Genomic DNA, 26,713 nt, shown 5'->3' with positions numbered 1-26,713 from the left:
CGCTCTTCGCTCCGCCCACATCAGCTGGAACCCGCAGGTCCTGACATTTCACCCCTTATGGTTTATACAAAGATGCTGTATTCAGCGTCTAAGATTTATCTTGTACGAGGAATAAAATAGTCAATAATCCTCGCGCGCGCGCCTTCGTCAGGGCGGCCGCGCACGGTCGAATGAAGCTCCGGGTACACTTACCTCAACACTTCTTGCCCCTAAATTTTGTACCAAAATAAATGTACCAGGCAATGCAGTGAGCCTTTGAAAGCTGTAAGTAGGTGTAGGGCGACCTGACGCGAGTGCATGGCAAACTGATGGGTGGAGATTTCGTAAACCGCTGTCGTTTTCGTTCAGAGCAAAGGAGGACCGGCGAAAATTCATGGCTCGTCTCAAATTCAAAGTAAGGAACAAAAATTTGCTCATATAGTTAAAATATTTCAGTTGACTAGTGGAGTACTAGTGGGCTGTTTTAACTTCGTTCAAAACATATCAGTCGGTTGAAAGACCGAAGATGTATATGTATGCCAGACGTAGTCTGTTTAATACATAGATAAAATAGAACATTTAATCAAGGAAATGGGCATAAACAGTTATGCATAATTGAAAAGAGCGGCAAACACTAAACAAAATGGTCCTTCAAAGTTACACATTGTACTGCACATTCATCGATTCATCAAAGTGCGACCTGCGGCTAGAAAATTCAGTCTCAAAATCTTCCTGCACGGCTTGTGCACATAAGGAGTTGGCCTCTCGTTCCTGTCTCTCACTTTCTTGCCATAATTAATTGACAAGAAGGATTCTGAGAAATTTTTCAAATATCAAAGAAGCGGACTTTATAACATGGCTGTTATCAATTGCTTCCGGGCAACTCAGTGGCGAATTCTCAAGTGATGATTGAATCAGGATCTTAAGTACTTCGAGCACATTTGTGTGTAGTAGGTGCACGGCATCTTTAAAAAAAAATAAATAAAACTTGTCCAATAGGGCAACAAGCTCTGGTTTCGGATTATGCAGTCGACTAGAATATTGTCCACGTAGAATAGTGTACATGGGACTGCTTCTTTCGCTAATTTTAAGAAGAATAGCGCAAGCGTCACACTTGAAGTTGATTAACTAAACGATATATCCAGCGACGTAAGGTAAACCGGAATATGTGACAGTGGGAAATGGGATGGAAGGAGATGCCATCACTTCCTTCAGTTCCTCGGTTACCGATTGCGGCACAGCAGAAATTATTTTTTATTTTTTTTTGGCATCGATGCAAGGTGCCTTGATTTTGCGGTCAGATGAAACGTCCGTCTTGACTATGTAGTAAAGTGCCACTAGCTATTACGGCCCTCGCATAGAGCATGTCGTTCCCTTCCGCCCATTAGCCTTAATTAGAGAGCCTCAATGGGGTCGCTATATGGCTTAAAATGTGTCGTCAGTGTGAGTGTCCTTCTTTAGCAATTTAGAAGTTTCTTAGATACTTTCGATATAGCAGGTGAACTCATTTGTAAGACACTGCATCGAGTATCACCTGCGTCATTTATTGGCCTCATTTTACCACTTCAGCACAAGTGGTGTCATAAATATCAAACCATTTTTGATTGTTTTCATAATAAGCTTAATATCATGTAAAAATTTCATTATGACGTTTATTTGCAAAATAAAAGTAATGCTTATAATACAACACACTTGCTAATATATGAATTATAATAACATTTAAAACTCAACCCTACAACGTTTACCTCGACTTTTATACTAATACTTTATATCATGCAAGCATTTCGCAATTTACATTATTTTTATGAAATTATTTTCATCGGTGCTACATGTATGGTTTCGCATCTAGCGCTGAAAGAGGGTTTTGCTGTTACAGACGAGATGTCATGTTATTCTTGAATAAGCTTCGATGTGATCACTGCTCATTCAGTTTTTTTATTTCTATTCTTGTAAAGGCTTGGGAAAAATTCGTATTAAAATGGACAAAAGTAGCTACCATGCCGCAATGCATGTCATATGCTTGTCTAACTTTTGCTGAGCGACAATATTCTTTGTAGAAAGACTTCGTTCACATGTGTGGTACGTTGACGACATGCCGCTGCAGCATCTATTTTCTGTTTTAATTAATTTCGGGACTGTACTCACCACGGAACCCCCGAGCGACAGCGCGAAACCAGGCAAAAGCCGCCCGCTACCGCTGAAGCAGACTCGGAGCGAACAGTGGGCAGGTCGCGCCCCTGGCGGCGGTGGAGATCGTTACTCAAGGAGAAACGTTCCCATTGCTTCCGCGGCAATTGAGAAGACCGTAAGAAAGAGCGCGTGCTCTCCCTCGAGACCGGCCGTGGCCACCCTTAACATCACTGCGCAGCGCCCTTATGGTCACTGGAGTTGCAAAACGGAGACAGCGCAGCGCAAGTGTTGATTCAGGACGGCATCAGGGATGCACCTCGCTTATTAGGGATGCCGCACATTCACAGACTGCCTTTATGCGTCCTCCGGTGCACGTCGCTGATGAGTGGCCGCCTTGCGGCGCTCCGAATTATTATTTGGGCACCTGTAATCACCGGACCGCCATCGGCGCTACCGGAATATTGGAGGACGCTAACATTACCTTGATCCCTAAGAAACTGAACGATAACGACTTGAAAGATTGCAGACTTATCAGCTTACTATCTCTTACGCCCAAGGTTATTTACTAAGGTAATCGCTAATATAATTGGGTTAACCTGAGGCTTTAACCAAGCAAATTGCCAAGTGGGTTTTCGGAAACGGTACTCTGCCATTCATGATATTCACGCTATGAACAAGATGATGGACAAATGATTGGAATACACTAGTCTATATGTATAGTGTTCATTGATCACGGCAAAGAATGGAAATCAGTCAAAAGCTACTCACTGAGAAATCAGAATGTAAATGAACGATATGTGAAAAGGCTTGGGCAAGAAAATACACCACCAATTGCTTAAAAGAAGTATTCAGATACCTTGAATAATAGCCATTATCGATAATGAAGTAGTCGGAGACCTGGAATGGCAGCAGTTAGAGATAAGGGCTGGTAAAGAATATCTCAGTAGTGTACAATTGCTACTTATTTATTTATCAATATACCTTAAAAGTCTTGCCTTGCTGAGTAACTCACGAGACGAATTTCACGGAATAATGATTGACTCTGGAATTAAAAGTAGAAAGGTGACCCAGGTAGCACGGGATGGTGGACCCAAGTGGGCCCATCTAGGGAGGTCAGTAGCTGCCCTAGTCACTCACTTATATGTTAGTTGAGGGCAAGCGGAATGAGGGATTCACCTCGAGAGAGAGCTCGATATGGGCAAGCCCCGTGAAGCCCAAATAAGGCCGCCTACGCCAATGCGCTTTCGGTCACTCATCAGCCGTAACGGGACAGCAAGATGGGGATGCTGGCACGATGCCGAAATTGGACCCTTGCAGGGAATTTGCGTGCTACAGTAAGGTGGCCTTTAGGTTCAAAAACACCCGGATTAGTCGTGGCTACCACAAAAAGTTTCAGGTTCCATATCAGCCTTGGCTGAGATGGACCTTCTAGCATGCACATGTTAACTGCATACGTCAGAATTGTTATGAGGGCTCACGCAACCGAAATACCGGATCTTTCCACGAAACTACAGCGTTGTCCAAATGGGGCTGCCGATTCAATGGCTCTGTTGGGCCTGCGTTGGCCGTAATCGGGTCCGACCACGCCAGGGTGTCTACATACTATTGCATACGCATTGCATACGCATACTATTGCCATAAATTACTGTTATTGAAGATTTGCACAACTAATGTGAGTATTTTGAAGATTTTACAATCGGGACTGAATGATGTGTTGTAGAATGTTTGCGCTGTTTTTGGAAACATTTTAATGCTAGGGGTTGTGCTTGCTAATAGTCATGCGATTCCTTGCGGCGTTCTATTATTTTGGAAATGTCTCGAGTTCTATGATAACAGCGATATTGTGAGTCAATAAACGTCATACGGGCCAAAGGCTGACACGAAAATAGGCAATTAATCATTCACATACCATAAAAGGCGAAGAGTACTTCCTGCTGTTGATATACCATGAAAAAGAGGTCGCATAGGCATGGCTGCCATAATAGCAAGGTAAAGCACAACTTTTACCTGCCACAAATTCTCATCAGTAGCAGCTGCTATCAGCAATTACTAGCATTTGATAAAAGTGCCAAATGGCCAGAATGGATTAAACCTGTGCGCCTGAGACCTGCTGTCTCCTGTGTCACCGGATCACGTACTGCGTGTGTCCTACGGGTAGTTGCAACTGTTCCTCAGGTAAAATGACATAAGACGTCAAGGGGCAGCCGAAGGGACAGATGGCTCAAGACAGCCGGAGTTCGACTAGTTGGGAGAGCATAGTGGCACTCCTTTTCTGTCAGTTAGGGCACAGCGTGGTTGCACTCTAAGCCACACTGCGACAGAGGGGCAGGATGGGTTAGGGGGCCTGAAACGTCCATGGCGTGAAAATTAGTGAGCTCAAGGTGCCATGGCCAATTCTGGTGGCATAAGCAATAATAACCTTTTTCAGAGGCGTCAAACGGTTGAAGCAGTCGGAGCCCAAGTAGGTGCGGTCTTTGGCGGTAGTTTTTCGTAAGTGCAATGAAAACGACGAGCGTTCAACCATGCGTCTGTTATTGTTGTTTGCTGGAGTTTTGTCATCATTGTAATAGAGCGTGCTGTAAGAAAGGAGTAGGAAAAAATAGTCCATGGAGGAAATTGGAGGGGAAACGAAATAACACGGCCTTCATGTATGATGGTAGGTTGTTTTGTTTACTAGCCTTAGTATAGACGTCAATTACAAAGCAACTTCATTATTCTGCAGAAGATATTGTAATGCAATGTCTTTATCATTTGGGAGCAGATAGGAATGTAATTCAAATGCCTTTCTTCAATTTTCAGCAATGTGTTGAGTACTCAAATACATTTATTTTCAATATAAACTTTTCCATGTATGCTTGTGGGGTCCTGGAAAGGAAGCTGCCGATGCCTTAGCGAGTGAGGCTGTATCTATGTAACTTCGTTCGTGCGTAATGTTCGTTCTAGGACTTTTACGAGATTCGCGCAGCATTCAAAGAGCCTAGCCGCCGCTTCAAGAATCGGTTTCCAGGATTCTTTGCCCGTTCCATAGAATCCAGGTCACGTATAGTGCGGCCTCATTTCGTGCTCATAAAGCCGACCTTGCGAGACGGCATGCTTATGGGCCGAAAAAGCAGTCGCGAGGCCTGAAAGAAGGTGAATTCATCTTAAAATTGTCTACGTTCTGAACAAGCGCGAGGAAGCTCCGGTGTGTAGTGTACGACGCAGGCGGCGATAGCCAATGGGTTGGGCTTTATAAGCTTTATAAGCTCCCTGTGGGATTAGCCGTGAAAGCAGCATCTAACTGGATACTAAAAATGGCACCCTTAGATTACATGCGTTCCTTCTCCTGACTGTGTCCAAAATGTACCTTGTCTTGGAAACATCTCATAGGAGCTGTGTATTAGGTGGAACATAGCCTATGCCACTGTAGTACCATATTTCCTCATAGTATTAGTAGGAAGGCAAGTTTTCGCTCAGTCCAGCTAAGGACAAAACGACGCTGAGGGGAAAAAATACGTATGAGATTTCCCACACAGAGCATCGCTAAAGGAGCGTGTATTGAACACCATAGCCTGCAGGCGTCCTGTTAAGAAGCACTTCATCCGCAGCCATAGGCTCGCCCAGTGCAGCGATTTCTGACTTTGGCGTTCTACTGGTTCCCAGATGGTGACCTTCCTCGATAAGGAAGTGCGCGAGATGCTCGATTCGATGGCCTTCTCGTACTCACTGTCCACCAGTGCAACCGAAGAGAACAGGGTCGCCTTCTACCGCAGGGTAAGTTGCAACTCGGTGTAATGCGGTACCTTCCTATAGGAGACATCAATTTAGAATGCCATGATTATCGCAATAAGTAGACTATAGGTAGCAGAACGGCCCGAGCCCTAGGGGAGAAATCTAGCCCTCGGACAGTTCTAGATGAAGAACGGGCCAGGAAACTGTGTTTATGCGGTTGGTTGCATGTACGTTGTAAATTTGACTTAACGTCCCAACGCGACGTCAGCTTTGAGGAGTGCTGTAGCGAGAACCTCGGATAATTGGGACCACCTGGGGTTCTTTATCGTGCACCAATATCACACAGGACGGGACAGTTAATATTCTAGTCTCGTATGCCTTCTATCTACACCCATGTTCCTGTTAGAGGGATGGCTGCTTCCGCAATAGTTCCGTGTCGTACTCTACGCTAAGTAAGATTAAGAACTGCGCAGTTGACAAAGTCGCTTCGCGGCTGTCCAGTTTAGACGTTTAGAGATTAAAAATGACTTTTGCAGCATAATTTAGGTGCTGCTTTTGCATTTAATGAGAAACCGAAGCGAGTCAGTCAGAGAAGCTAATTCTTCTTGCAATGGCAACGTTGGGAAATAGCGGTCATGTTTGATCCACTGTATTCGGTGTGGGCGCAAAGGAATAGAAACTTATGACTTAGTTCACAAGAGCCAGAAAATGTTGCGAAATAGTACAAATTATTCGAACAAAAACATACTATAATGCTCTTCATCAGCGAGAACACACACACACACGCACACGCATGCGCACACACACGTACACACGCACACATGCACGCACACACACACACACACACACACACACACACACACACACACACACACACACACACACACACACACACACACACACACACACACACACACACACACACACACACACACACACACACACACACACACACACACACACACACACACACACACACACACACACACACACACACACACACACACACACACACACACACACACACACACACACACACACACACACATATATATATATATATATATATATATATATATATATATATATATATATATATATATATATATATATATATATATATATATATATATATATATATAATTTTGTGCAATAAATATCGCTATCATGCACTTCAGCACTTTGTATATTTTTTCCAAGTGGGAACTGTTCGGTCCCAGCTAAGTGACTGTCCATAAATGCGCAAAATTTTATTTCGTTCTACCCGTAGTCGTCGCCTAGGTTCGTCTCGTTTGTGATTGAATAAGCACGAAATTTTAGTGACACGCGGAGCTACCTGGTTGAATGCCTTCTATGATGCGCATTTAGTTTCACGTATGAAGGCCGCAGAGCTGCGATGCTGATCATATACTTGCAACTAACAATTTGGAGGCATAACATCTTTGAACGAATCTGCGGTTGGTGGATGCGTCACGGTTAACAGTTTACTTGACATATAAGTTTTTATAGGGGATATAGGCTTCTATCATTAGAGAGTTGACCTATGGGTGTCAAAGTTAGGTTAACCTAATCTAGGCTATTACCATACTGGGCAGATATTCCACCCATGCTCATGCTATCTGGACGATATGGATATATGGAGCGTATGTGCGTTTGGTCCATATGCTACATGTTCTCCATATCATATGTGCAAATGGGGCACGTGTGCTCCATGTCGGCTGGTAGTGCGCCTTATATGAATGACATTTGCTCCTATGTGTTGTAAAAAAAGCAATTGTCGCCCCACGTGGATTCTTATGTGAGTGTAATATGATAATCTATACAAATAAATTTACAGTGGTGACGCACGCTCTAGGGCATGCAGAAGCACATGCCAGTAGTTGCTGAGGTTTTTGTCAGAATTAAAAAATATGCTTCGACTGAGCAAAAAACAAAAATAGGTGGAATGGCGGATAGCGATAGTTTATCTTTTGTGTACCACCTAGTGATCGGGATGTGATCGAGACGGTCTCATGGCATCTTGATGTGGGAGTTCTTCGTATGTGGTAGGGCGTCTTACCGTTTTCCTATTGTGCACCGCCCGAGAGCTTCAACCCGCTTGGCTGGGTTCTATTACTGCGGTACCTAGTTGATGACGACTATGATAGAAAAAGCAGTGAGGTAAGGATTGCTTGTTGGAGGATATGTGTTCGCTGGTAAGAGCGCTTTTTATCGGTGGCTGAGATAGCCGCCCAAATTTTTAATGGCGTTCGTGACGGCTGCTATTTCTGTGATTCTGAGCTTTGCAGAGGAGCTAACCTGCAAAAAGACCAAGCATAAGCAAGGGTTTACCACACGCTTGCTTACTCTTGTCCTTCCAGCAAGTTTTACTGGTCCTCAGACGCAGGAGCACAGGACAGGCGGCCATCGCGCACGCCAGTTAAAGATTTGGGCGGCTGTACATGTCCGTGGACGCTCATTTCCTTGCCTCCTGATATGAGCTGTCGCTATTCCGCGATGCGGGCACATTACGCGAAGCGAACATTTGTTTTCGACATCACAGTTATAGCCTCGTAGTAAAATTCCGGTTTGAAGTGTCACATCCCATGACCACTTGCGCGCATCCCACATGCCATAGAAAATAGCAGTTTTGATGCGAAGAATCCCAGTTAATGAAAGACAGGTGCTATCTTAGTATGATGTACTACAGTTGTGAGAAAAAGTGGCATACAACACGCAGCTGAGGGGCGGAACTCAGAAAAACTGCACTGCAAAGCCATCTAGCAACAACTATCTGGGACTGAGACAATAGTGGCGGCGGCCCATTTTTTCGGCATGCATGTGTCGCTCTCGCTGTCGCTAGATGGCGTTTAAATGTGATTTCGCGAGCTCCGCACCGCGTGCTTGCTGCATACCACCTTTTCTCACGGCTGTATCTGTATCCGCTGTAGATATCCTGAAACCCTGGCTCACGCCATGTGTGGCCTTGACTCGACATATATGTTGTAAGAGTTAATTTGAACTGGGCGATGCCTGGCGCCCTCAGAAAACACCAGTGCGCCCACATCAATACAGATTCAACTGCTCAGAAGGCAACGTAGAATTCTGCTTCTTCTAAGGCGAAAGCCTTTAAAGGCTCATTAGTGTCTGTCCGTGCGTGCGGGCGTCCGCGAGAAGTGTCACACTTCGATGGATACCACAAGATTGTGACGTCAGCGGCGACGACGGGACGTGACGTCATTAACCAATGTAACGTCATCATGGTGTTATATAGGGTCGTCTAGTAACCGGAACTGACGTCATCATGACATCACATTCAGTCATGGCCTATGACGTCAACAGGCAATGACCTCACCGGGCATCCGATCCAGACGCCTGTGCTGCGCCTTTAATTTGGCGCTTCCTCGAACGCCGCAACACACAGCATACAGAAGCAGGGACCGTAAAGCCGGGCTCAGCGGTGCTTCAAAGGTTTTCGCCTCATCGCACTTTAGTAGCTGAAAGTGCCCTCTAGAATTTTTGCATGCTGCCTGTAAGTAGCAGTCCAAGAATGAGCTCCGTCCGGTTGACAGGCGTTTGAAAACACTGCGACAAGGTTAATATCTGGGCCAATATTTACACACAGCTGCTCTCTTATTGTAGACAAACAACATGACGGTGTCGCCAGGGTTCTTCAACAACACCGATGGGCTCAACAGCGCAGAGATTGCAGCTTTGAGCGAGGTAAGTAGATCATTGTTAATTGTTATTCATTCATACTGTTAACCATCAAGTGACGGTCATTACAGAGTCGAACATATATATAAATAAAAGCATTTCTCATCTATAAAATGAGCTCCATAAAACAAAATTAAAATTTGTATAGCAATCCTTCGAGAACGTGTAAACCTATTCCAAATTTTTGTTCACCTATTTGGTCTACAACATCGCTTGGCAGTTGATTCCAGACTTCTACTGCATCGCTAAAAAAATGAGTAGCCATAAACACGTACATGTGATGATAGGTTGCAATAGTTTACTCTGACTTTTTCGTTGGCAACGTTTCGGAAAGGATGTAGTGTGACACTGTCCATCGATTTTAATTTGTGATTCACTATCAGAAAAGGTTAAGTTTCTGCTTTCTTCCTAATTCTAGTAATTATAATTCACACTATTTTAGCATTTATCTGACCGAATCGGGCGGCGATGTATATTAAAACACGCTCTAAATACTTTGTAGTCTTTCCAGGTTACTTTTCAAATACCTTTTGATTTCAACTCCGCACTGCATTTGCATATTCTATATTTAGCCAAACAAATGTCCTTTAGACATTCAATAAAATTTCTCTAATCGCATTCGACAACTTTCTCCGCAGAAACAAAGCTTACGATAGGCTTTTAATGATATTTTAATATGGGAGTTCCAATCAAGATATATGTGTTATTGTCACTCCTAAGTATCTGAAATACTTGTCTTCTCTGTGGAATTTTCAGCCATACTATATTGAAGCGGCATAACATTCTGCTCTCTTGTTACATGCATGTAAGAGGATTCTGGTAGTTTTTTTTCTATGCCCCATTTCAGTCACCATGCGTTTACCTACTGAAGACAGCTATTTATTTATTATGTTCTGCCAAGCAAGCTACATGAGAATAAGTTGAATAATCATCGGGAAAAGCTTTCATTTTGTCAAGCGATTCAACGATACCTGGAATATCATTTTTATAGTATAACAGAATCAAAAGCGGACCTAGAATGGAATTCTATGGCAGCCGCAATGTAAGCCGCAACCCAAAGTAGATGCGGCATAGGTTCCAACTTGACCTCGAAGCTGTTTGAAGGTCATCAGAAGCACACGGTGACCTTGGGTTTATCTCGTGTAGTGAAGCTATCGCTTTAAAAATTGTTGCTAAACTGAGAAAGCGACAGCCTCGGCAAGAGTGCACTCACGCCTATTGATCAACAGTTGTACGCCCTTAACGTTGAGTGCCCACGCGAACCGCCATTTTTATACAAAAGGGCCATTTTTTTATCTGCACCAGCTACACCACTGGTGTAGCTGCTGTAGGTTAAACAAATGGCCCTTGAGTTTGCCCCTCAGGCAGTATATATATTGTGCCCACGCGAACCGCCATTTTTATACAAAAGGGCCATTTTTTTATCTCACCAACTACACCACTGGTGTAGCTGCTGTAGGTTAAACAAATGGCCCTTGAGTTTGCCCCTCAGACAGTATATATATTGTCTGCACAGGAAAGAAAATAGACAAGATGAAATTGAAACATATTTTATTCTCAGGCGTCATGTAGTTTACAAACAAAATCAATTTCACGTTTCACGTGTAACTTGTTTTTAAAGGCAGTCTATAGGTACGTTACCGACAAAAAGGACCTGAAGTCGCCAGAGTTTATTCTAGGGGCATCCTCTGCTCCAGAATGCGGTACTGTCAAATAGGGACAGGTTTGCAGATGCTCTAGACTAAAGATTCCCGCCGTCACTTCTGTCCGGGCTGCTGAAAGGCTGCAAGGCACATTCGTGCCATGTACTAAAACTGGGTGACCATGTCATGCTCTTGAAGTAAACATATATTCCAGCACAGCATCCAGAGCATAACAATATTCAGAGGATATGAAACGACTCGATGTTTAAGCGCGTGTGACGCACCGGACGTATATCGAGAGCTATACGACTGTGGAGCGTTCTGACTAAATGCTTTTCTGTCAAGCATCATAATGCAACTTTCGTCAAACAGGAATGTTTGTGGTGCACAGAAAAAAAAATCACTTAGGTACTCACTATTGGGAACTGAGTTTAAATAGTCTAGAAAGTGGCATTCGCTATATCTTTATTCCTCAGTGGCCACTTTTCGGGGCGAGTAGACATGCACAAAGAATCTTCTGTAGCAAACGCCGACCAAAGGCACTATTAATTTCGGTTCCAGGCAACACAAATAAATAAAAAGTGCAGCTCGCAGTTACATCACGCTGCATTGCTGTATTTGACTTAAATTTCTAACTTTTCTGTATCGGTAATGGCGGTGTAGGTCTATGGGTAGCTTTGAAATAGTGCGGTGTATAATAGAACAATACAAGAAAACGATTCTGGTGGTATTTAGCATCGTCAATTTTGGTGATTAAATCGTCTCGGTTGCATCTACAGCGCGAGAAATGAAATCATATTATTGCATCATGTTTCTTGAGTAGAAATATTTGTTGCTTTTCATTTTCGAATGTCGCGGCCATGCATGTTCGTAAATCGTGATTAGGATCAGGCGCCAGTCTTGGAGTGGCTTAAATAGCTAAAGAAAGTGATATGATGCCTCCAATAAACAAGCAAGTTGATTTTATGTACTGCTCAAGATTCGCAAGCTTTCCGCAGAAGCATTGTTTACCACAGACATGCCGGGAAGTCTAATTGTTTCTAACGATAATATGCCCTCAGAAATCGCAACGTATAGTAGACCTCCTGATCCAGCTTCCTTCATTTGTGCAGAACACACCTCACTTTCTTCGAATATTTGAGCTTAATAACATCACTCCCTACCTTTCAGATGACTGTATAATTGTCGCGATTGATGTCACGGCACTCTAAGCTAATAGTCCTATCGATCAAGGTATCGACGCCCTCTCTCATGGCAGCATGGATCAGAATCACTCCAGTCGTTCGTCTCCCTTGGTTTTCTTGCTAACGAAAACATGGTCGCAATCACTAATAGTAGATAATACAGAATTATTTCTTACGCAAAACTGTTGCGCCAAATTCTTTGACTAAAATGGTTGTCTTCCATGGCTAATTTTTGCACGCAGACAGCTGCTGTTTCCGACGGAGCCGTAGATTTCGTTCAATTTACTGGGATTGTATTGGACGAATACAAGAAGCTCTACTGGGGTAGCCTCAAGGACATGCACACGGCATATTTCAAGTTCAGGTGAGTGAGTGAATTTGAAGGTTACAAATAATTTTGTGCTTACCTGTTTATGGAAGGCTACGTTGGCGCTGCATACCACGCTGCAGTGGCCTAAGCATTATACTATAAAAGTTGTACTAGCATCGATAGCTAGCGTAGTTTCACAAATTCGCGTTGCGGTGCTTCCGTTCTCGTAGATGCTTTAAATAAAGCGTCAGTATTTACCTGGCCGCATTCCCGACTGTTATTTTCATTACCTATAGTAAAAAGATTATGCATTCCCTCATGGTGATGCGCCCTAAATTTTGTTGCGGATTACTATTCGTTTGAAGAAAGGATTCACCAGCTGTAGGCAGCATGTAAAATATATTGCAAGCTTCGCTGGTTAATTAAAGAGGAAACATTGTCACAGAAGCTGGTAGAACTAAGCAGGCAGGTTTACCTGCACCAACGCACAAGCACCAGCAAAAGAAGACACGGCTGGCTAACTGACTTGCGAGCAAGCTCCGTGAGCGAAGAAGACGAGCGCGTGGCAGTCTCCCGAGCTCGACCACATTGCGGCGCCAGTAAGTAACATTGCGTCATTTCCCCTCCCGATGGAAAAGGCATCGTTCCTATGCCGAGTGGCGAGATCGAGCAAAACGTAGGCGGTGCGAAGGTTGCGTTCACATAAAGAAGTCAGAAGCAGTCATAACATAGGAAGAGAAAAAAACACACATGTGGCTTGATCTAGCGAGAGTGGAAGGGCTTCATCATGGCGACGTGTACGACTTCTGATTGTGCTTGCGGTCAGGAGGAACGCACAGTTCCTTGAGGGATCACTTCGTAGATTATGTCGTTGAGTTTGCGCGTAACTTCATACGCGCCGAAGTAGCGGCGCAGAAGCTTCTCGGAGCGACCCCGCTGGCGAACAAGAGTCCACACCCAAACTTGATCGCCAGGGTTGTAAATTACCTCCCTGTGACGAAGCTTATAACGCTGGGCATCTTTAGCTTGTTGTGTCCGGACTCTCAGTCTGGCCAGCTGGCGAGCGGCCTCACCATGCTGCACGAATTGGTCAGCGCCGGCAATCGATGGTTGGCAACATCTTGCAGTAGCGTTGCATCCAGCATAGTGACGGTTTCGCGACCGTACACCAAACGAAACGGTGTGAAGTGGGTCGTTTCCTGGACTGCGGTGTTATAAGCGAACGTTGCATAAGGTAGTAGCTGGTCGACACTTCTTATGGCCTTCGTCGACGTACATACAAAGCATATCGGCGATGTTCTTATTGAGTTGCTCAGTTAGTCCATTCGTGTGAGGATAGTAATTTGTTGTTCAGCGATGACAACAGCCACTGAGCCGCATCTAGGTTAGAGCTGAAGTAAATGCCGTGCCTCTGTCAGTTACAGCGATCGCAAGGCCACCGTCACCGCAGGCCCTCCGACTGTCCTTATCGGCGCTCCATGCCAAGGAGTCAGGATTTTTCGTAGGCAAGGCCACGAGCAAAAGCAATCAGCGCCGGTATCAACAAGGGCAGTCGTGTGGTGGCTATCGACTACGATCGGTATCTCGAAGAAATGAGCTTACCGTCGACAACGTGCGGCGTATCAGGGATCTTCAGGCTGACGGGTAGCTCATTGCGTCGAATTGTGGCGTCGAAGGTGAGCGTCTGTGATCGTCGGGAGGTCGTCGGACTCGTTGGTCGTGCGGTACGTCGATTGGGGGCTTCGAAGGAAAGCTTCGGCAATCGTCGGAAGGTGGTCGGGCTGTTGGTCGGATCAGAGGGCCTGTGTGATCGAATCGGCGAGCGGAGGATGTTGGTCGTAGTGCTCATCGACGGCGGCCTTACCCCTGAGGGTCGCCGTCCTCAGTTTTCTCTGTGCGGACTTAGGGACTGCCTGAAGGAAGAACGGTGGCTGAAGGAAAACTGTCGCGGTGACGGTTACCTGGACTGGCGTTGCTGGAGGGGCGCAGGTGGGACGTTGTCGCTCAGGTATTGGTCGATGTCCCGAGCTCGTTCACCATAGCGCGGCCGAGGGGCATGTGGTGCAAATCTACGCAAGCCCATCTGACGGTATGAGCAGTGGCGCAGTACGTGACCGCCTTCGCCGCAGTGAAAGCACAAAGGTACATTGTTCGGCATGCGCTACGCGTGTGCTTTGCGAATGGGCGGTCTTGCGTCAGGCACACCAGTAGAAACTGGATATCGGGGTGCAGGACGAGTGGGAGGCGCGGGGTTGTATAGGATGCCGGGGGTTCTGGCGCAGGGGTAGGCAATGCGTTGCTGTACGTCATGACATACGGCGCAGGTGGCTGGGGGATGGAATTGATGGCACTGCTTGGCGGAGCTCTTCGCGCACGACATCCGAGATGCCCCCAACCCGCGGGCGTTGCTCAAGAGAAATCAACTTTTCAGCTCTTCGCGCACGATACTTCGGATAAGTTCACGCAGGGCTTCACCCTCATCTCGGGCCATCGGCAAACGAAAGTCCACAGCAGCGATATTCTCAGGGCTATCAAAATGCACAAATCGCTGATGTAGGGCACCCTCAATGCTTGTCGCTTCCTTCGTAAAATCAGACACAGTAGTGGAGGGTCACGTACAAGGCCGACGAACAGCTGCTCCTTGACGCCTCGCATAAGGTGGCACACCTTATTTGCCTCCGACATGGACGGATCTGTGCAGTTTAAAAGACGAGTCATGTCTTCTAAGAACATCGCGACGCTCTCATTAGGCCACTGTCCTCGGGACTGTAGAGCCAGTTCAGTCATCTCTTTTCTTGCATCGTTGCCAAATGATCCGAGCAGCTGCCGCCAGAAATCTTGCCAAGTGTTGATGGCGAACCACATCTTGGCAGTGCCTTCAAGTGCGAAATAAACATTCCGCAGCTTCCGCACCTTGTTCCACGCATTAAACACAGCGACCCGATTGTAGCTAGTCAACCAGACCTCTACGTCCCCAAACTTGTCGCCATGGAACGGCATGGGCATACGCGGAACACGGAAGAGTAGCGGCCGGGCACTCAGGGGAAGCTGATTGGTATGGCTTGCCACTGTAGTTATCATCGTTTGCGGTGGGGGAACAAGGCGACCACACTCGGGAGCTAAGCATCTCAGGCGGCAGCTCGCCTTGTGCACAGGTGTCACGTCCACGGTATGTAGCTGGGCGTTGGAGGTACCCAGAGGCTCTTCGTGCATGGGATGTACCCGCAAGCTCCACAAAAATGTCATAAAAGCCGGTAAAACTAAGTAGGCAGGTTTACTTGCACCAACACGCAAGCACCGGCAAAATAACGCACGGCTGGCTAACCGACTAGCGAGCGAGCTCCGTGAGCGAAGAAGACGAGCGCGTGCTAGTCTCCCGAGCTCGACCACATGGCGGCGCCAGTAAGATTGCGGCGATATTGAGTCAGAGGTAGAGAGGTCTGGCAGGAACGACGTCCCCATAGAGTTTTATTTATTATACATTAAATATGTGGTGGCGCCGATTGGCGTAAGCGACCAAGATTTATAAGAGCAGTCTGCAGCGTTTTAGGGATGTGGGCCAAGGTACAGTACTTTGAACAGCATAGTTTGTGCTGCGCTCTGCATCATCACTTAGTCTGATAGTCTACCATGGAAAACCCTAGACGTGGTAAGATGTTTTACAGCGCGATAGTATGGGCACTGCCATTCCGACCATTCCGCCATCGCCGGCCTTCAGTCCTTCTGGTTTCGACGGGTAACGGTCCGCTGGCTGCGTACCCTCAAACGTAGGGTACAACCGGCTGCTAGGTAGTAGATACTTCATGTGGTGGCACGTAGTATGTGCAGGTGCCACAAAATGTTTAGTTTAACCACCTAGATCATTTACTGTGTCCTTCTGACTCCCTGCATTGGCTAGAACGGGTCGTTAAACCCGTCAGCAGTTGGCGCGTTATTTATTGAAATATAAATTCTCTTTCCAACGCTCTTTATGTAAAACATGAACATGGTTTAATATCAAACTGAATACATTTCGAAGTGAGTATCGCCTCAAGAGTTTATTTTCAGTATTTTCGCTACAGGATGAAATCGCGATATTTCAGTCCATGCTGGCTGATACGTATTATGAACGTTCACCATTCAGCATTGTGCACAATATTTACTTAAATAATATGGATGCACAGGTAATCCTTCGACAATTGGCCAGGTAGTGTTTTGTTCCCGGAAACGCCCCACCCTCAAAATACTATTGCGCTGCTCAAATGCTGTGCCAGGCGCTCGGCGGCGTTCACATGCATTGCGGCGTCGGGGAGTGGAAATTGGACGGGATCGAGTTCAGCGCTCGCAGATGTAGCCAGACCGAACAAGCAGAAATATAAAAATAATCTTTTTATGGTAACTTTCACCACTGATCCATGCACTAGTCTGAGAAAAGCAGAAATTCCGTTTTGCTTTAATGTTTGTCAAAAGCTAATAGGTTCACAGACAGGCCCGTACTGACATTCCCTGTCCACAAAATGAATTCATTATGAATACGTAGCCATAATAGCCACCCCAAGATAATACCCTACGAAAATAACGCGGCAGCAGCACAAGGACGTGATAAAATGACTCCTGTGAATGCATTAGAGTCGTTCTCGCATTTCCGGAGCTACTGCCGGTGCTGAAATGTGCTGGCTAATGCGGTTTATAATAGTCATTTCCCTGTATCTAACAGACGCTCTCCTCTCCCGAGTAGATATATGAACTCCGTGATACACCTCAAAAATAACGGCGACCTAGACCATGATGATCACTAGATTTAGAAAGCGTCGTCTATTTTCCCACATGTAAACCCCAGGATAATTAGCTCCATATTTTCACGCAGACTGCTTCGACAAGACAGCTGACACCCGCACCAAAGCAGCGGTGTTTAAAAGCCGGTCGGCATTTTACACAAGTTGCGCAGCAGCATTACGCACTGCACCGATGCGTTGCGAAGGCCAGAAATGACGGCAGTCTTGTGGCGTCACCTATCGGGTAGAGTGGAACTGCTCTCCGTAAGCAGTTTATAGTGTAATCACGATCAATATAGCGTAATCACGAGCGCAGGGACGAAGTACCCTGCGCTGTTACTGTGGGTTCGTAATCAATTGTATTGTATTGTTATTGTGACTTGTATTGTTAGATACCCCCCTCGGAATATCTGTAGCTTTGTTGTTATATTCTGTATGCATTTCATGTATTTTGTTCTCTGTAACCATGCTTTTATGCAGCAATTTCTTGGATGTGTGTTATGGTTTTCCATCATGTATTGCTTGTTGTTTCGCCCATAATTAGTTAGTCTTTTCTTATTGTAACCCCCCTTACACAATGCCCATCAGGGCCTGTAAGGTTCAATAAATAAATAAATAAATAAATAAATAAATAAATAAATAAATAAATAAATAAATAAATAAATAAATAAAATTTAGGATGCTCTCTACAAAATAGACCGTAAAAAGTCCCTTTCTGCCTTAATTTTTCGAAAAAGAAAAAGGTTCGTTAAGTTGGATCAGATAATGGAATTAATTTCGCTATTTCGAGTTAGTCAAAGCATTCGATCCTATGGGCGTCTGAGGGGTAATTACGATATCTTAGTTAAATTGGGACTTTCGTTAAATCGGGTTTCGTTAAATCGAGTTTTGTCTTTACTTCAAAATGAGGGGTGGAAGCAACCTTTCTATAGTTCGAAATATAACAAATTGCCTTATTGCGTAAAAAGGGTATAAAATAAAAAAAATGTGTAAGAGGTGTAGAGGTGCAAAAAGGAAAAGGTCTATAGCGGTTCTCTATGTCACCACAATGCAAATACAACCCCACCTCGCTTAGTTTATTGCAGTTAAGGAGCAACCAAACGTTTACATGCTTCCGTCAGCGGGGTCGAGTGAGTGAACATCAATTGCGGCGGAGCTGACTGAACTCCATCCTTCGATATGTCGACTCAGTCCGACAGCGCTTACATGAACCCAAGCCACCCCTGTATGGTCCATGCAAACGGAGCTATAACACGATCGTTAACTTATCGCATTGCTAGCTGCTTATCGCTCGGCCTTTGGGTATGAACGTGTTTAAACAGTTTTCGGCTGTTTGTGCATTCAACCAGTAAACACCTTGCTCTTGTCTTCTAACCAGCAGCCTTAGTCCTGCGCAGCGCCTATAAATATAGAGAGCGTCTTGGTTTGGGGCGAAATCAGATTTTATCCGGTTCTACCCGCCCGATTCAAAGTCCGCTCAAACTTGATTTCTACCAGGACATTCAGCGCACAAATATAAAAAAAACAAACTGGTGCCTTATTGCACAGTCTACATAGAGCGGTGCTCTCAGTGGCCGCTGAAACAAGTTCAAAATGACTTTTTGTGAGAAGTGATGACGACGGTATCCACTGGAGATGAAATTGGCATTAGTTCATCACATTTCACTTGCTGTAATGAAATTCAGTTGCAAAACAAAACATTACCTATGCTAAAATCGTCATGCTCTGATGTTGTGACCGGTCTAAAATAATCGCTCCGCAAGTATCAAATAAATGTTGGGGTAGTGTGCAATGTCTAGTAGGTTAATAGCACAGGCGAATGCTTCTCGCACATGCCAGTAATAGTGAGCGGAACGAAATTAAACACACTAATATTCTCCTTGTAAGCACGCGGTCTACTAATGAACTCTTTGTTTCTTGTGCTTTAAGGACAAAAGAAATCGACAGGTTATCAATCGGTAGTCTGTACAGAAATATGTAGCACCTCTCCTTTGTTCCCCGCACTATGATTTAACATATCGTACATGTTTATTTACGTTCGCGTTTACTTCGTCTTCTTCACATTTACGTCCCATGCATGCTCCAACTTCTTATTCTTCTTAGAGCAGGGTCAGCCATCCGTTGCTGACGCGTTTACTTCGTCTTCTTCATCTTTACGGCCCATGCATGCTCCAACTTCTTATTCTTCTTAGAGCAGGGTCAGCCATCCGTTGCTGACGCGTTTACTTAGTCTTCTTCACCTTTACGGCCCATGCATGCTGCAACTTCTTATTCTTCTTAGAGCAGGGTCAGCCATTCGTTGCTGATGCGTTTACTTCGTCTTCTTCACCTTTACGTCCCATGCATGCTCCAACTTCTTATTCTTCTTAGAGCAGGGTCAGCCATCCGTTGCTGATGCGTTTACTTCGTCTTCTTCACCTTTACGTCCCATGCATGCACCAACTTCTTATTCTTCTTAGAGCAGGGTCAGCCATCCGTTGCTGATGCGTTTACTTCGTCTTTTTCACCTTTGCGTCCCATGCATGCTCCAACTTCTTATTCTTCTTAGAGCAGGGTCAACCATCCGTTGCTGATGCGTTTACTTCGTCTTCTTCACCTTTACGTCCCATGCATGCACCAATTTCTTATTCTTCTTAGAGCAGGGTCAGCCATCCGTTGCTGATGCGTTTACTTCGTCTTCTTCACCTTTACGTCCCATGCATGCTCCAACTTCTTATTCTTCTTTGAGCAGGGTCAACCATCCGTTGCTGACGCGTTTACTTCGTCTTCTTCACCTTTAGATCCCATGCATGCTCCAACTTCTTATTCATCTTAGAGCAGGGTCAGCCATCCGTTGCTGACGCGTTTACTTCGTCTTCTTCACCTTTACATCCCACGCATGCTCCAACTTCTTATTCTTAGAGCAGGGTCAGCCATCCGTTGCTGATGCGTTTACTTCGTCTTCTTCACCTTTACGTCCCATGCATGCACCAACTTCTTATTCTTCTTAGAGCAGGGTCAGCCATCCGTTGCTGATGCGTTTACTTCGTCTTCTTCACCTTTGCGTCCCATGCATGCTCCAACTTCTTATTCTTCTTAGAGCAGGGTCAGCCATCCGTTGCTGACACGTTTACTTCGTCTTCTTCACCTTTACGTCCCATGCATGCTCCAACTTCTTATTCTTCTTAGAGCAGGGTCAGCCATCCGTTGCTGACGCGTTTACTTCGTCTTCTTCACATTTACATCCCATGCATGCTCCAACTTCTTATTCTTCTTAGAGCAGGGTCAACCATCGTTGCTGACGCGTTTACTTCGTCTTCTTCACCTTTACATCCCATGCATGCTCCAACTTCTTATTCTTCTTAGAGCAGGGTCAGCCATCCGTTGCTGACGCGTTTACTTCGTCTTCTTCACCTTTACATCCCATGCATGCTCCAACTTCTTATTCTTCTTAGAGCAGGGTCAGCCATCCGTTGCTGATGCGTTTACGTCGTCTTCTTCACCTTTACATCCCACGCATGCTCCAACTTCTTATTCTTAGAGAAGGGTCAGCCATCCGTTGCTGACGCGTTTACTTCGTCTTCTTCACCTTTACATCCCATGCATGCTCCAACTTCTTATTCTTCTTAGAGCAGGGTCAGCCATCCGTTGCTGACGCGTTTACTTCGTCTTCTTCACCTTTACATCCCACGCATGCTCCAACTTCTTATTCTTCTTAGAGCAGGGCCAGCCATCCGTTGCTGACGCGTTTACTTCGTCTTCTTCACCTTTACATCCCATGCATGCTCCAACTTCTTATTCTTTTTAGAGCAGGGTCAGCCATCCGTTGCTGACGCGTTTACTTCGTCTTCTTCACCTTTACATCCTATGTATGCTCCAACTTCTTATTCTTCTTAGAGAAGGGTCAGCCATCCGTTGCTGACGCGTTTACTTCGTCTTCTTCACCTTTACATCCCATGCATGCTCCAACTTCTTATTCTTCTTGGAGAAGGGTCAGCCATCCGTTGCTGATGCGTTTACTTCGTCTTCTTCACCTTTACATCCCACGCATGCTCCAACTTCTTATTCTTCTTAGAGCAGGGTCAGCCATCCGTTGCTGACGCGTTTACTTCGTCTTCTTCACCTTTAAATCCCATGCATGCTCCAACTTCTTATTCTTCTTAGAGCAGGGTCAGCCATCCGTTGCTGACGCGTTTACTTCGTCTTCTTCACCTTTAAGTCCCATGCATGCACCAACTTCTTATTCTTCTTAGAGCAGGGTCAGCCATCCGTTGCTGACGCGTTTACTTCGTCTTCTTCACCTTTAAATCCCATGCATGCTCCAACTTCTTATTCTTCTTAGAGCAGGGTCAGCCATCCGTTGCTGACGCGTTTACTTCGTCTTCTTCACCTTTAAGTCCCATGCATGCACCAACTTCTTATTTTTCTTAGAGCAGGGTCAGCCATCCGTTGCTGATGCGTTTACTTCGTCTTCTTCACCTTTACGGCCCATGCATGCTCCAACTTCTTATTCTTCTTAGAGCAGGATCAGCCATCCGTTGCTGACGCGCTGTTTGAAGGCGTTGCGATACTAGTTGGCCGTGCTCCCCGCATGTCTTCGGCGTTTTGTGTTCTACTCGTTGAAAATTCTGCGTCACATGAGACACATTCTTAAAAGCCGCACAGCACTGCTAAAGCTTGGCGAGGAAATTCAGAGAAATCAAGAAGGTCGAAATTTCCTAAGTCCTCCACTAGGGTGTCTTTCAACAGCCTGAGTAAATTTGGGACGTTAAACCGTACAAAACAAACCAAAGCAAACCAAACCAAACCTTAAATGTAGAGCGGGATCCTGCGTACGCATGCCACTCTGCCTTTGCCGCTCATCTGATCGCTTCACGTTCCTCCTGTTCCACGGTAACCACGCCTTGTTGCTCCTGAAGTTAGAATGCGCGGGTACCCTCGGGCTATGGAATTTGTATATAGGTAAGATATGAAATAAGTTAAATGCAACATTTTAGGTATGGCGTCAAAAAGATACTTGGAATAAGATTTCTGCTGAAAAAAAAAAAAAAAACACCGCGAGAACCGGAATTGACAAGCTTTTTTTTGTTATTAAACAGTTCAATTGAAGCCGAGTTCGACTCGCAAAGCAGTAATGGATTGCTACCCGTCCACCCCTCAGTGTCTCTTGTCTTGCATTAGGAAGATAAAACGTGGAAAAAAAACCGACTCATGATTCCCCCCCCCCCCCCCCCTTTGATTCTGAAACTCATCAAGAGCGCTTCTACGTTTCTGTATTTAGTAAAAACTGCGGCTGTTTAAGCCTGCAGATTGACTGATACCATGTATATGTATGTACATGCAGCACTGCCTTTAACAACATTGACAGCAGAAGATTTCTTCGAATTTTTGTCCGTTTTGCTTCAACTAAGGAAGTTTACTTCGATTGCAAAATGCCAGATAAAATTGATCCCTGCGAGCGATGCAAAGATTTATCACTAGGTATATTGTGCTTTATTTCTTGTAGAACACTATGTAATGAACTTGTTGACTGTCTTGTCCAGGAACCCGTACCACTCTCTACACGCTACCTACACACCAACGGAGAACCACCTGTGTAAGTGCTTTTATCCGGGTGAATTGAGACGGGAAGAGTTCGCCATAAATAATCTTCTAATTGCACAGAATTTGTGCTTATCCGGTTTTCCGGTTCGTTGCGCAATGTAGTGAAAACCAGTTTCATTGCTTGACACCGATCTCCTGGAAAGTGCTTTATAGAAATTATTGGTTTTAATGGCTGATCATCGATTTAGTTCAAAAGTCAAAGCCTTTCTCGGCTCATGGGCTGTGTAGACGGAAGCGTCCGCAGGAAATGTTGGCAGGAGATATCGGCGCGAAGTGATACATAAAGAAAAAAAAAAGTACTGATTGTTAATCAGTGATGTAGTAGCAGCTGTATGAACACTAGTTAACGATAATTAGTTAGTCAGTGATAAGTAGTTATTCATAATTATTAGTTAGTGATAATTAGTTAACTAGTAAGGTTTGAGACATCTTAAACGCATAGACTGTGCACGCGCAGTGTCCGCGTGCACAAATCTTAACCGACTCCTAGTAGGGCCATTTGTTTAACCTATACCAGCTACACCAGTGTAGAAAATCTCCTATACTACAATGAATTATTGCTGCACTGGTGCAGGTTGTGTAGCATAAAAAAATGACCCTAGAACCGCCACAACTGCGCAAGCGCAATGACATCACAATTGAAAGTCACACTGAGCGTTTATTATGTAACTGAACAAAAAATAAATGCGCCCTTCCTGGCGCACACATTGTTGCATAGCGGCGCGGCTGTCATTTGTTCCTTTTACCGCACTATACCGGTGGTGCAGACTTAAGAGCGCTCGACTACTGTGCCCAAGAATGCGGGATTAAATGCGGGCCGCGGCAGCACGGAAGTAAAAAGCCAGGCCCCCATGGGCAGTGCGATGGCAGTGATGGCAGTGATAAAACCAAGTGGTCGAAATTTCCGCCGCCCCACACATGGCCTTTGTGGTAGCTGGAGTCGCATTGTGATGTTAAAATCTATAACCAAACCATTTACTTCACCATAGTTGAAGGCGTGAGCTTGAGGAAAATGGGTGACGCGTGCGACGTCTGGTGTCTGCATTGCGCTTTCCGGCAGCTTGGTTTCAATGTCGACCGTCCCCAGGATTCCCGACCATACGCTTCGGAACAACCGGTGCGCCATCCGCGACGGCCGGAGGCGCAACGACGCGTAATTGAATGGCGATGAAAAAACAAACACTAATATCTCGTCACGCATAACAGCTAGACAAGTTTTCCGGTACACAGGTTAAAACCCCTTTTAAACTTAGTTTTGAGCAGTTTCATAAGTGTGGCTTAAATATTCTGCTTACCCTGTGCAGCAAAATATGCTATGATGAAGCCTGTGAATAAGTCATGAAAAATAGCCCGCTTGACCTTGGTTTATAACTCATCGCTCCTCTAATTTACATTATATCGGCAAGCTTTCAGAATTTTTAGGTAGCGTAATGTTGTAGCTTTAATAAAATATAAAGTATTTTACATTTGAGTGTATTTCACATTTGGCTTTTGAACATGCACTCTCCGCATCCGCAAGAACCGTGTGGGGCCCTCTTTCAACCTGTTTGACCATGCGCACGTCAGCGCTTTGGTTTGTTCATTTGGAGAGATTGAGTCGGCCGTATGAATGCGCTTTTTATCAAAAGCGCCCCCATCAGAGCGTGGGTACAACCGCGCAGTGCTATATGAAGGCACGTTTTTCTTGACAAGGACGTTTATTACTGCAAGTGCTGACACGTAGTAAGCGCAAGGGTATGAATGATAGTGAGATAGCGTGCACTGCACATTTATTTATTTATTCTTTTACCCACAGCGCCAAATTTGGCATTGCAGTGGGGTGTACAGTTCTACAAAGCATAAGAAGAGTACAGTTACAAAGACGATGCAAACACTTGATTGTCAGATCTATGAACGCAGGATAAAGACAGGGCAGGGCGTTCCACTCTCGAACAGTGTGTGGAGAAAACGACGATTTAAACAAGTCGGTTCTCGCTCTGAATTCACGCACTTTATAATCGTGTCAATTATCTCGGTTCTATAGTGTGGACAAAAACGTACTTGTCGCTAGGAATTGCAGTCTTTTGGCGACATATATTGGGCAATAAATTTAGCCTCAGTTTTCTCCTTCTCACTACAAGTGGTTCCCATCGTAATTTGTTTTACGCTGGTCATGCTAGTTTGTTTACTATACTTTTCTGAAACATAGCGGACAGCTAAGTTCTGAAATCTTTCTAATTGTAGCTCATCAACATTTGTGGGTGGATCCCATGCAGTACATGCATATTCCCGGATGCTCATCCCGCACCCATTCTTATGGTTCTTGCACAGTGTATTGCAGATAATAACTGCATTTTAACGCCGATGTTATTAGCCTCAATGTGCAAACAATATCGATGATGTTGTGAAAATGCAGCGCGAACACTTTTACAGGATTACAATTCAAACATGGTGCTCCCTTCTTTTTTGCTTGGTCCACTAGTTCATTGGGTGCAATAGGTAATTTCTGCAATGTAAAAATTCGTAATTCACTGTGTTTCTTCTAAACCGTTAGAGTGCCTCCGATGAAATAATAGTCCCGACAAGGCCTTTGCCGCAATCACAAATAATTTCGGCACTCACGTCAAAGATGTATAGAATATGAAGCGATAAAGAAGACTTCACTGGACGGCATGTTGTGAATTGTTCTAACAAGTTCGCCGTATTTTATTTATTTATTCAGGTTACCCCTAAAGGCCATCCAAAGGAGGGTATTACATAGGGGGGGGGGGGGATACAATTGTAAAAAAACACGATGCAATTAGCAACAATTACAATAAGAACCATTAAATATAATATCAAAAGAGGAAAGAAAGATGGTAGGCAAGAAGCTAGGACTTTACCCACAGTTGTATTAGGAATACAGAATGAAATACAGTTAAATGGCGCCAGTTATGTTCTCAGTTTAAGACAGAAATGATCACCAAGAAATACGTTCTTGTTCGATAGCACCGCACAAAGAATATTGCTCAATTACTTCAAGTTTGAGGCTGAGTGCTCCACCTTGGCTATTTGTACGTGTGGCGCACTTGCGATTCATTGGCAAAAAAAAAAAAGAACGTTGCAGCGAAGAGGGTTTTTAAAACAGCATATAGAGTTAATCGCCAGATCACGAAATGCAGGCTGGGGGTGCAAGAAGAGAGAGCGGTTCCCAAGGAACGATTGTCATTCTTCTGCCTCTGTTCGATATATGTGCCATGACTCCAACAGGAAATTCCTACGTAGGCTTGAAGCTGTCTTCAGCATAATGGTCTCGCTGAAGTCTCACACACCTATAACTGCTCGGCCACGGCGCTTCCTTCTCTGGTCTCGTCTTAAAAACCCCGCTCAATGGACACTTCCTAAAGCCCAGACTTCAAAGCACTTTCCACGCGCCGAAGACGCCAACGCCAGTTCGATTCAGGCGTCGAAAAGGGGAATGCCATGTTCCTGGTACTGGCTCACTCACCCTCTCGCGCCCCAATTGGGAAAACTACAAACTGTGAAGGAAGATCAGGGGAAATTTGAAAGGACATGCAAGCTGTGAAGTAAAGGAGCAAGGGGTGCTTAACAGACTTCAAGAGCAGAAGGAGTAGACTGTTCCCTCCTATTGTTGTAAACCAGTCGCTAGTTTCCGACGCGTGTAGCAGATACGCTCAAGCGTCAAATATCTGGCAGGAACAGACTGAAGCATCAGCGTTTGCGGTGCTCATGTGAGGCGCCATG

At 45.0% G+C, this 26,713-nt stretch overlaps 1 protein-coding gene across 1 annotated transcript in view; it reads left to right on the top strand.

Annotated features, from left to right (window-relative positions):
• Positions 1 to 26,713, top strand: part of LOC146207947 (uncharacterized) — a 104,022-nt gene that overhangs the window by 52,909 nt on the left and 24,400 nt on the right. Inside the window, exons 11-15 of the mRNA XM_084577848.1 lie at positions 5,752 to 5,862; positions 9,442 to 9,522; positions 12,586 to 12,707; positions 14,560 to 14,642; positions 22,893 to 22,982. Coding sequence (XP_084433974.1) covers positions 5,752 to 5,862; positions 9,442 to 9,522; positions 12,586 to 12,707; positions 14,560 to 14,642; positions 22,893 to 22,982 — 487 coding nt within the window. The remainder of the gene's footprint in view (positions 1 to 5,751; positions 5,863 to 9,441; positions 9,523 to 12,585; positions 12,708 to 14,559; positions 14,643 to 22,892; positions 22,983 to 26,713) is intronic.

The sequence above is a fragment of the Amblyomma maculatum genome, chromosome 1, assembly GCF_055883805.1.
Source record: "Amblyomma maculatum isolate TAMU_Amacu chromosome 1, ASM5588380v1, whole genome shotgun sequence".
Lineage (NCBI taxonomy): Eukaryota > Metazoa > Arthropoda > Arachnida > Ixodida > Ixodidae > Amblyomma > Amblyomma maculatum.
This window is presented reverse-complemented; position numbering and strand designations above follow the sequence as displayed.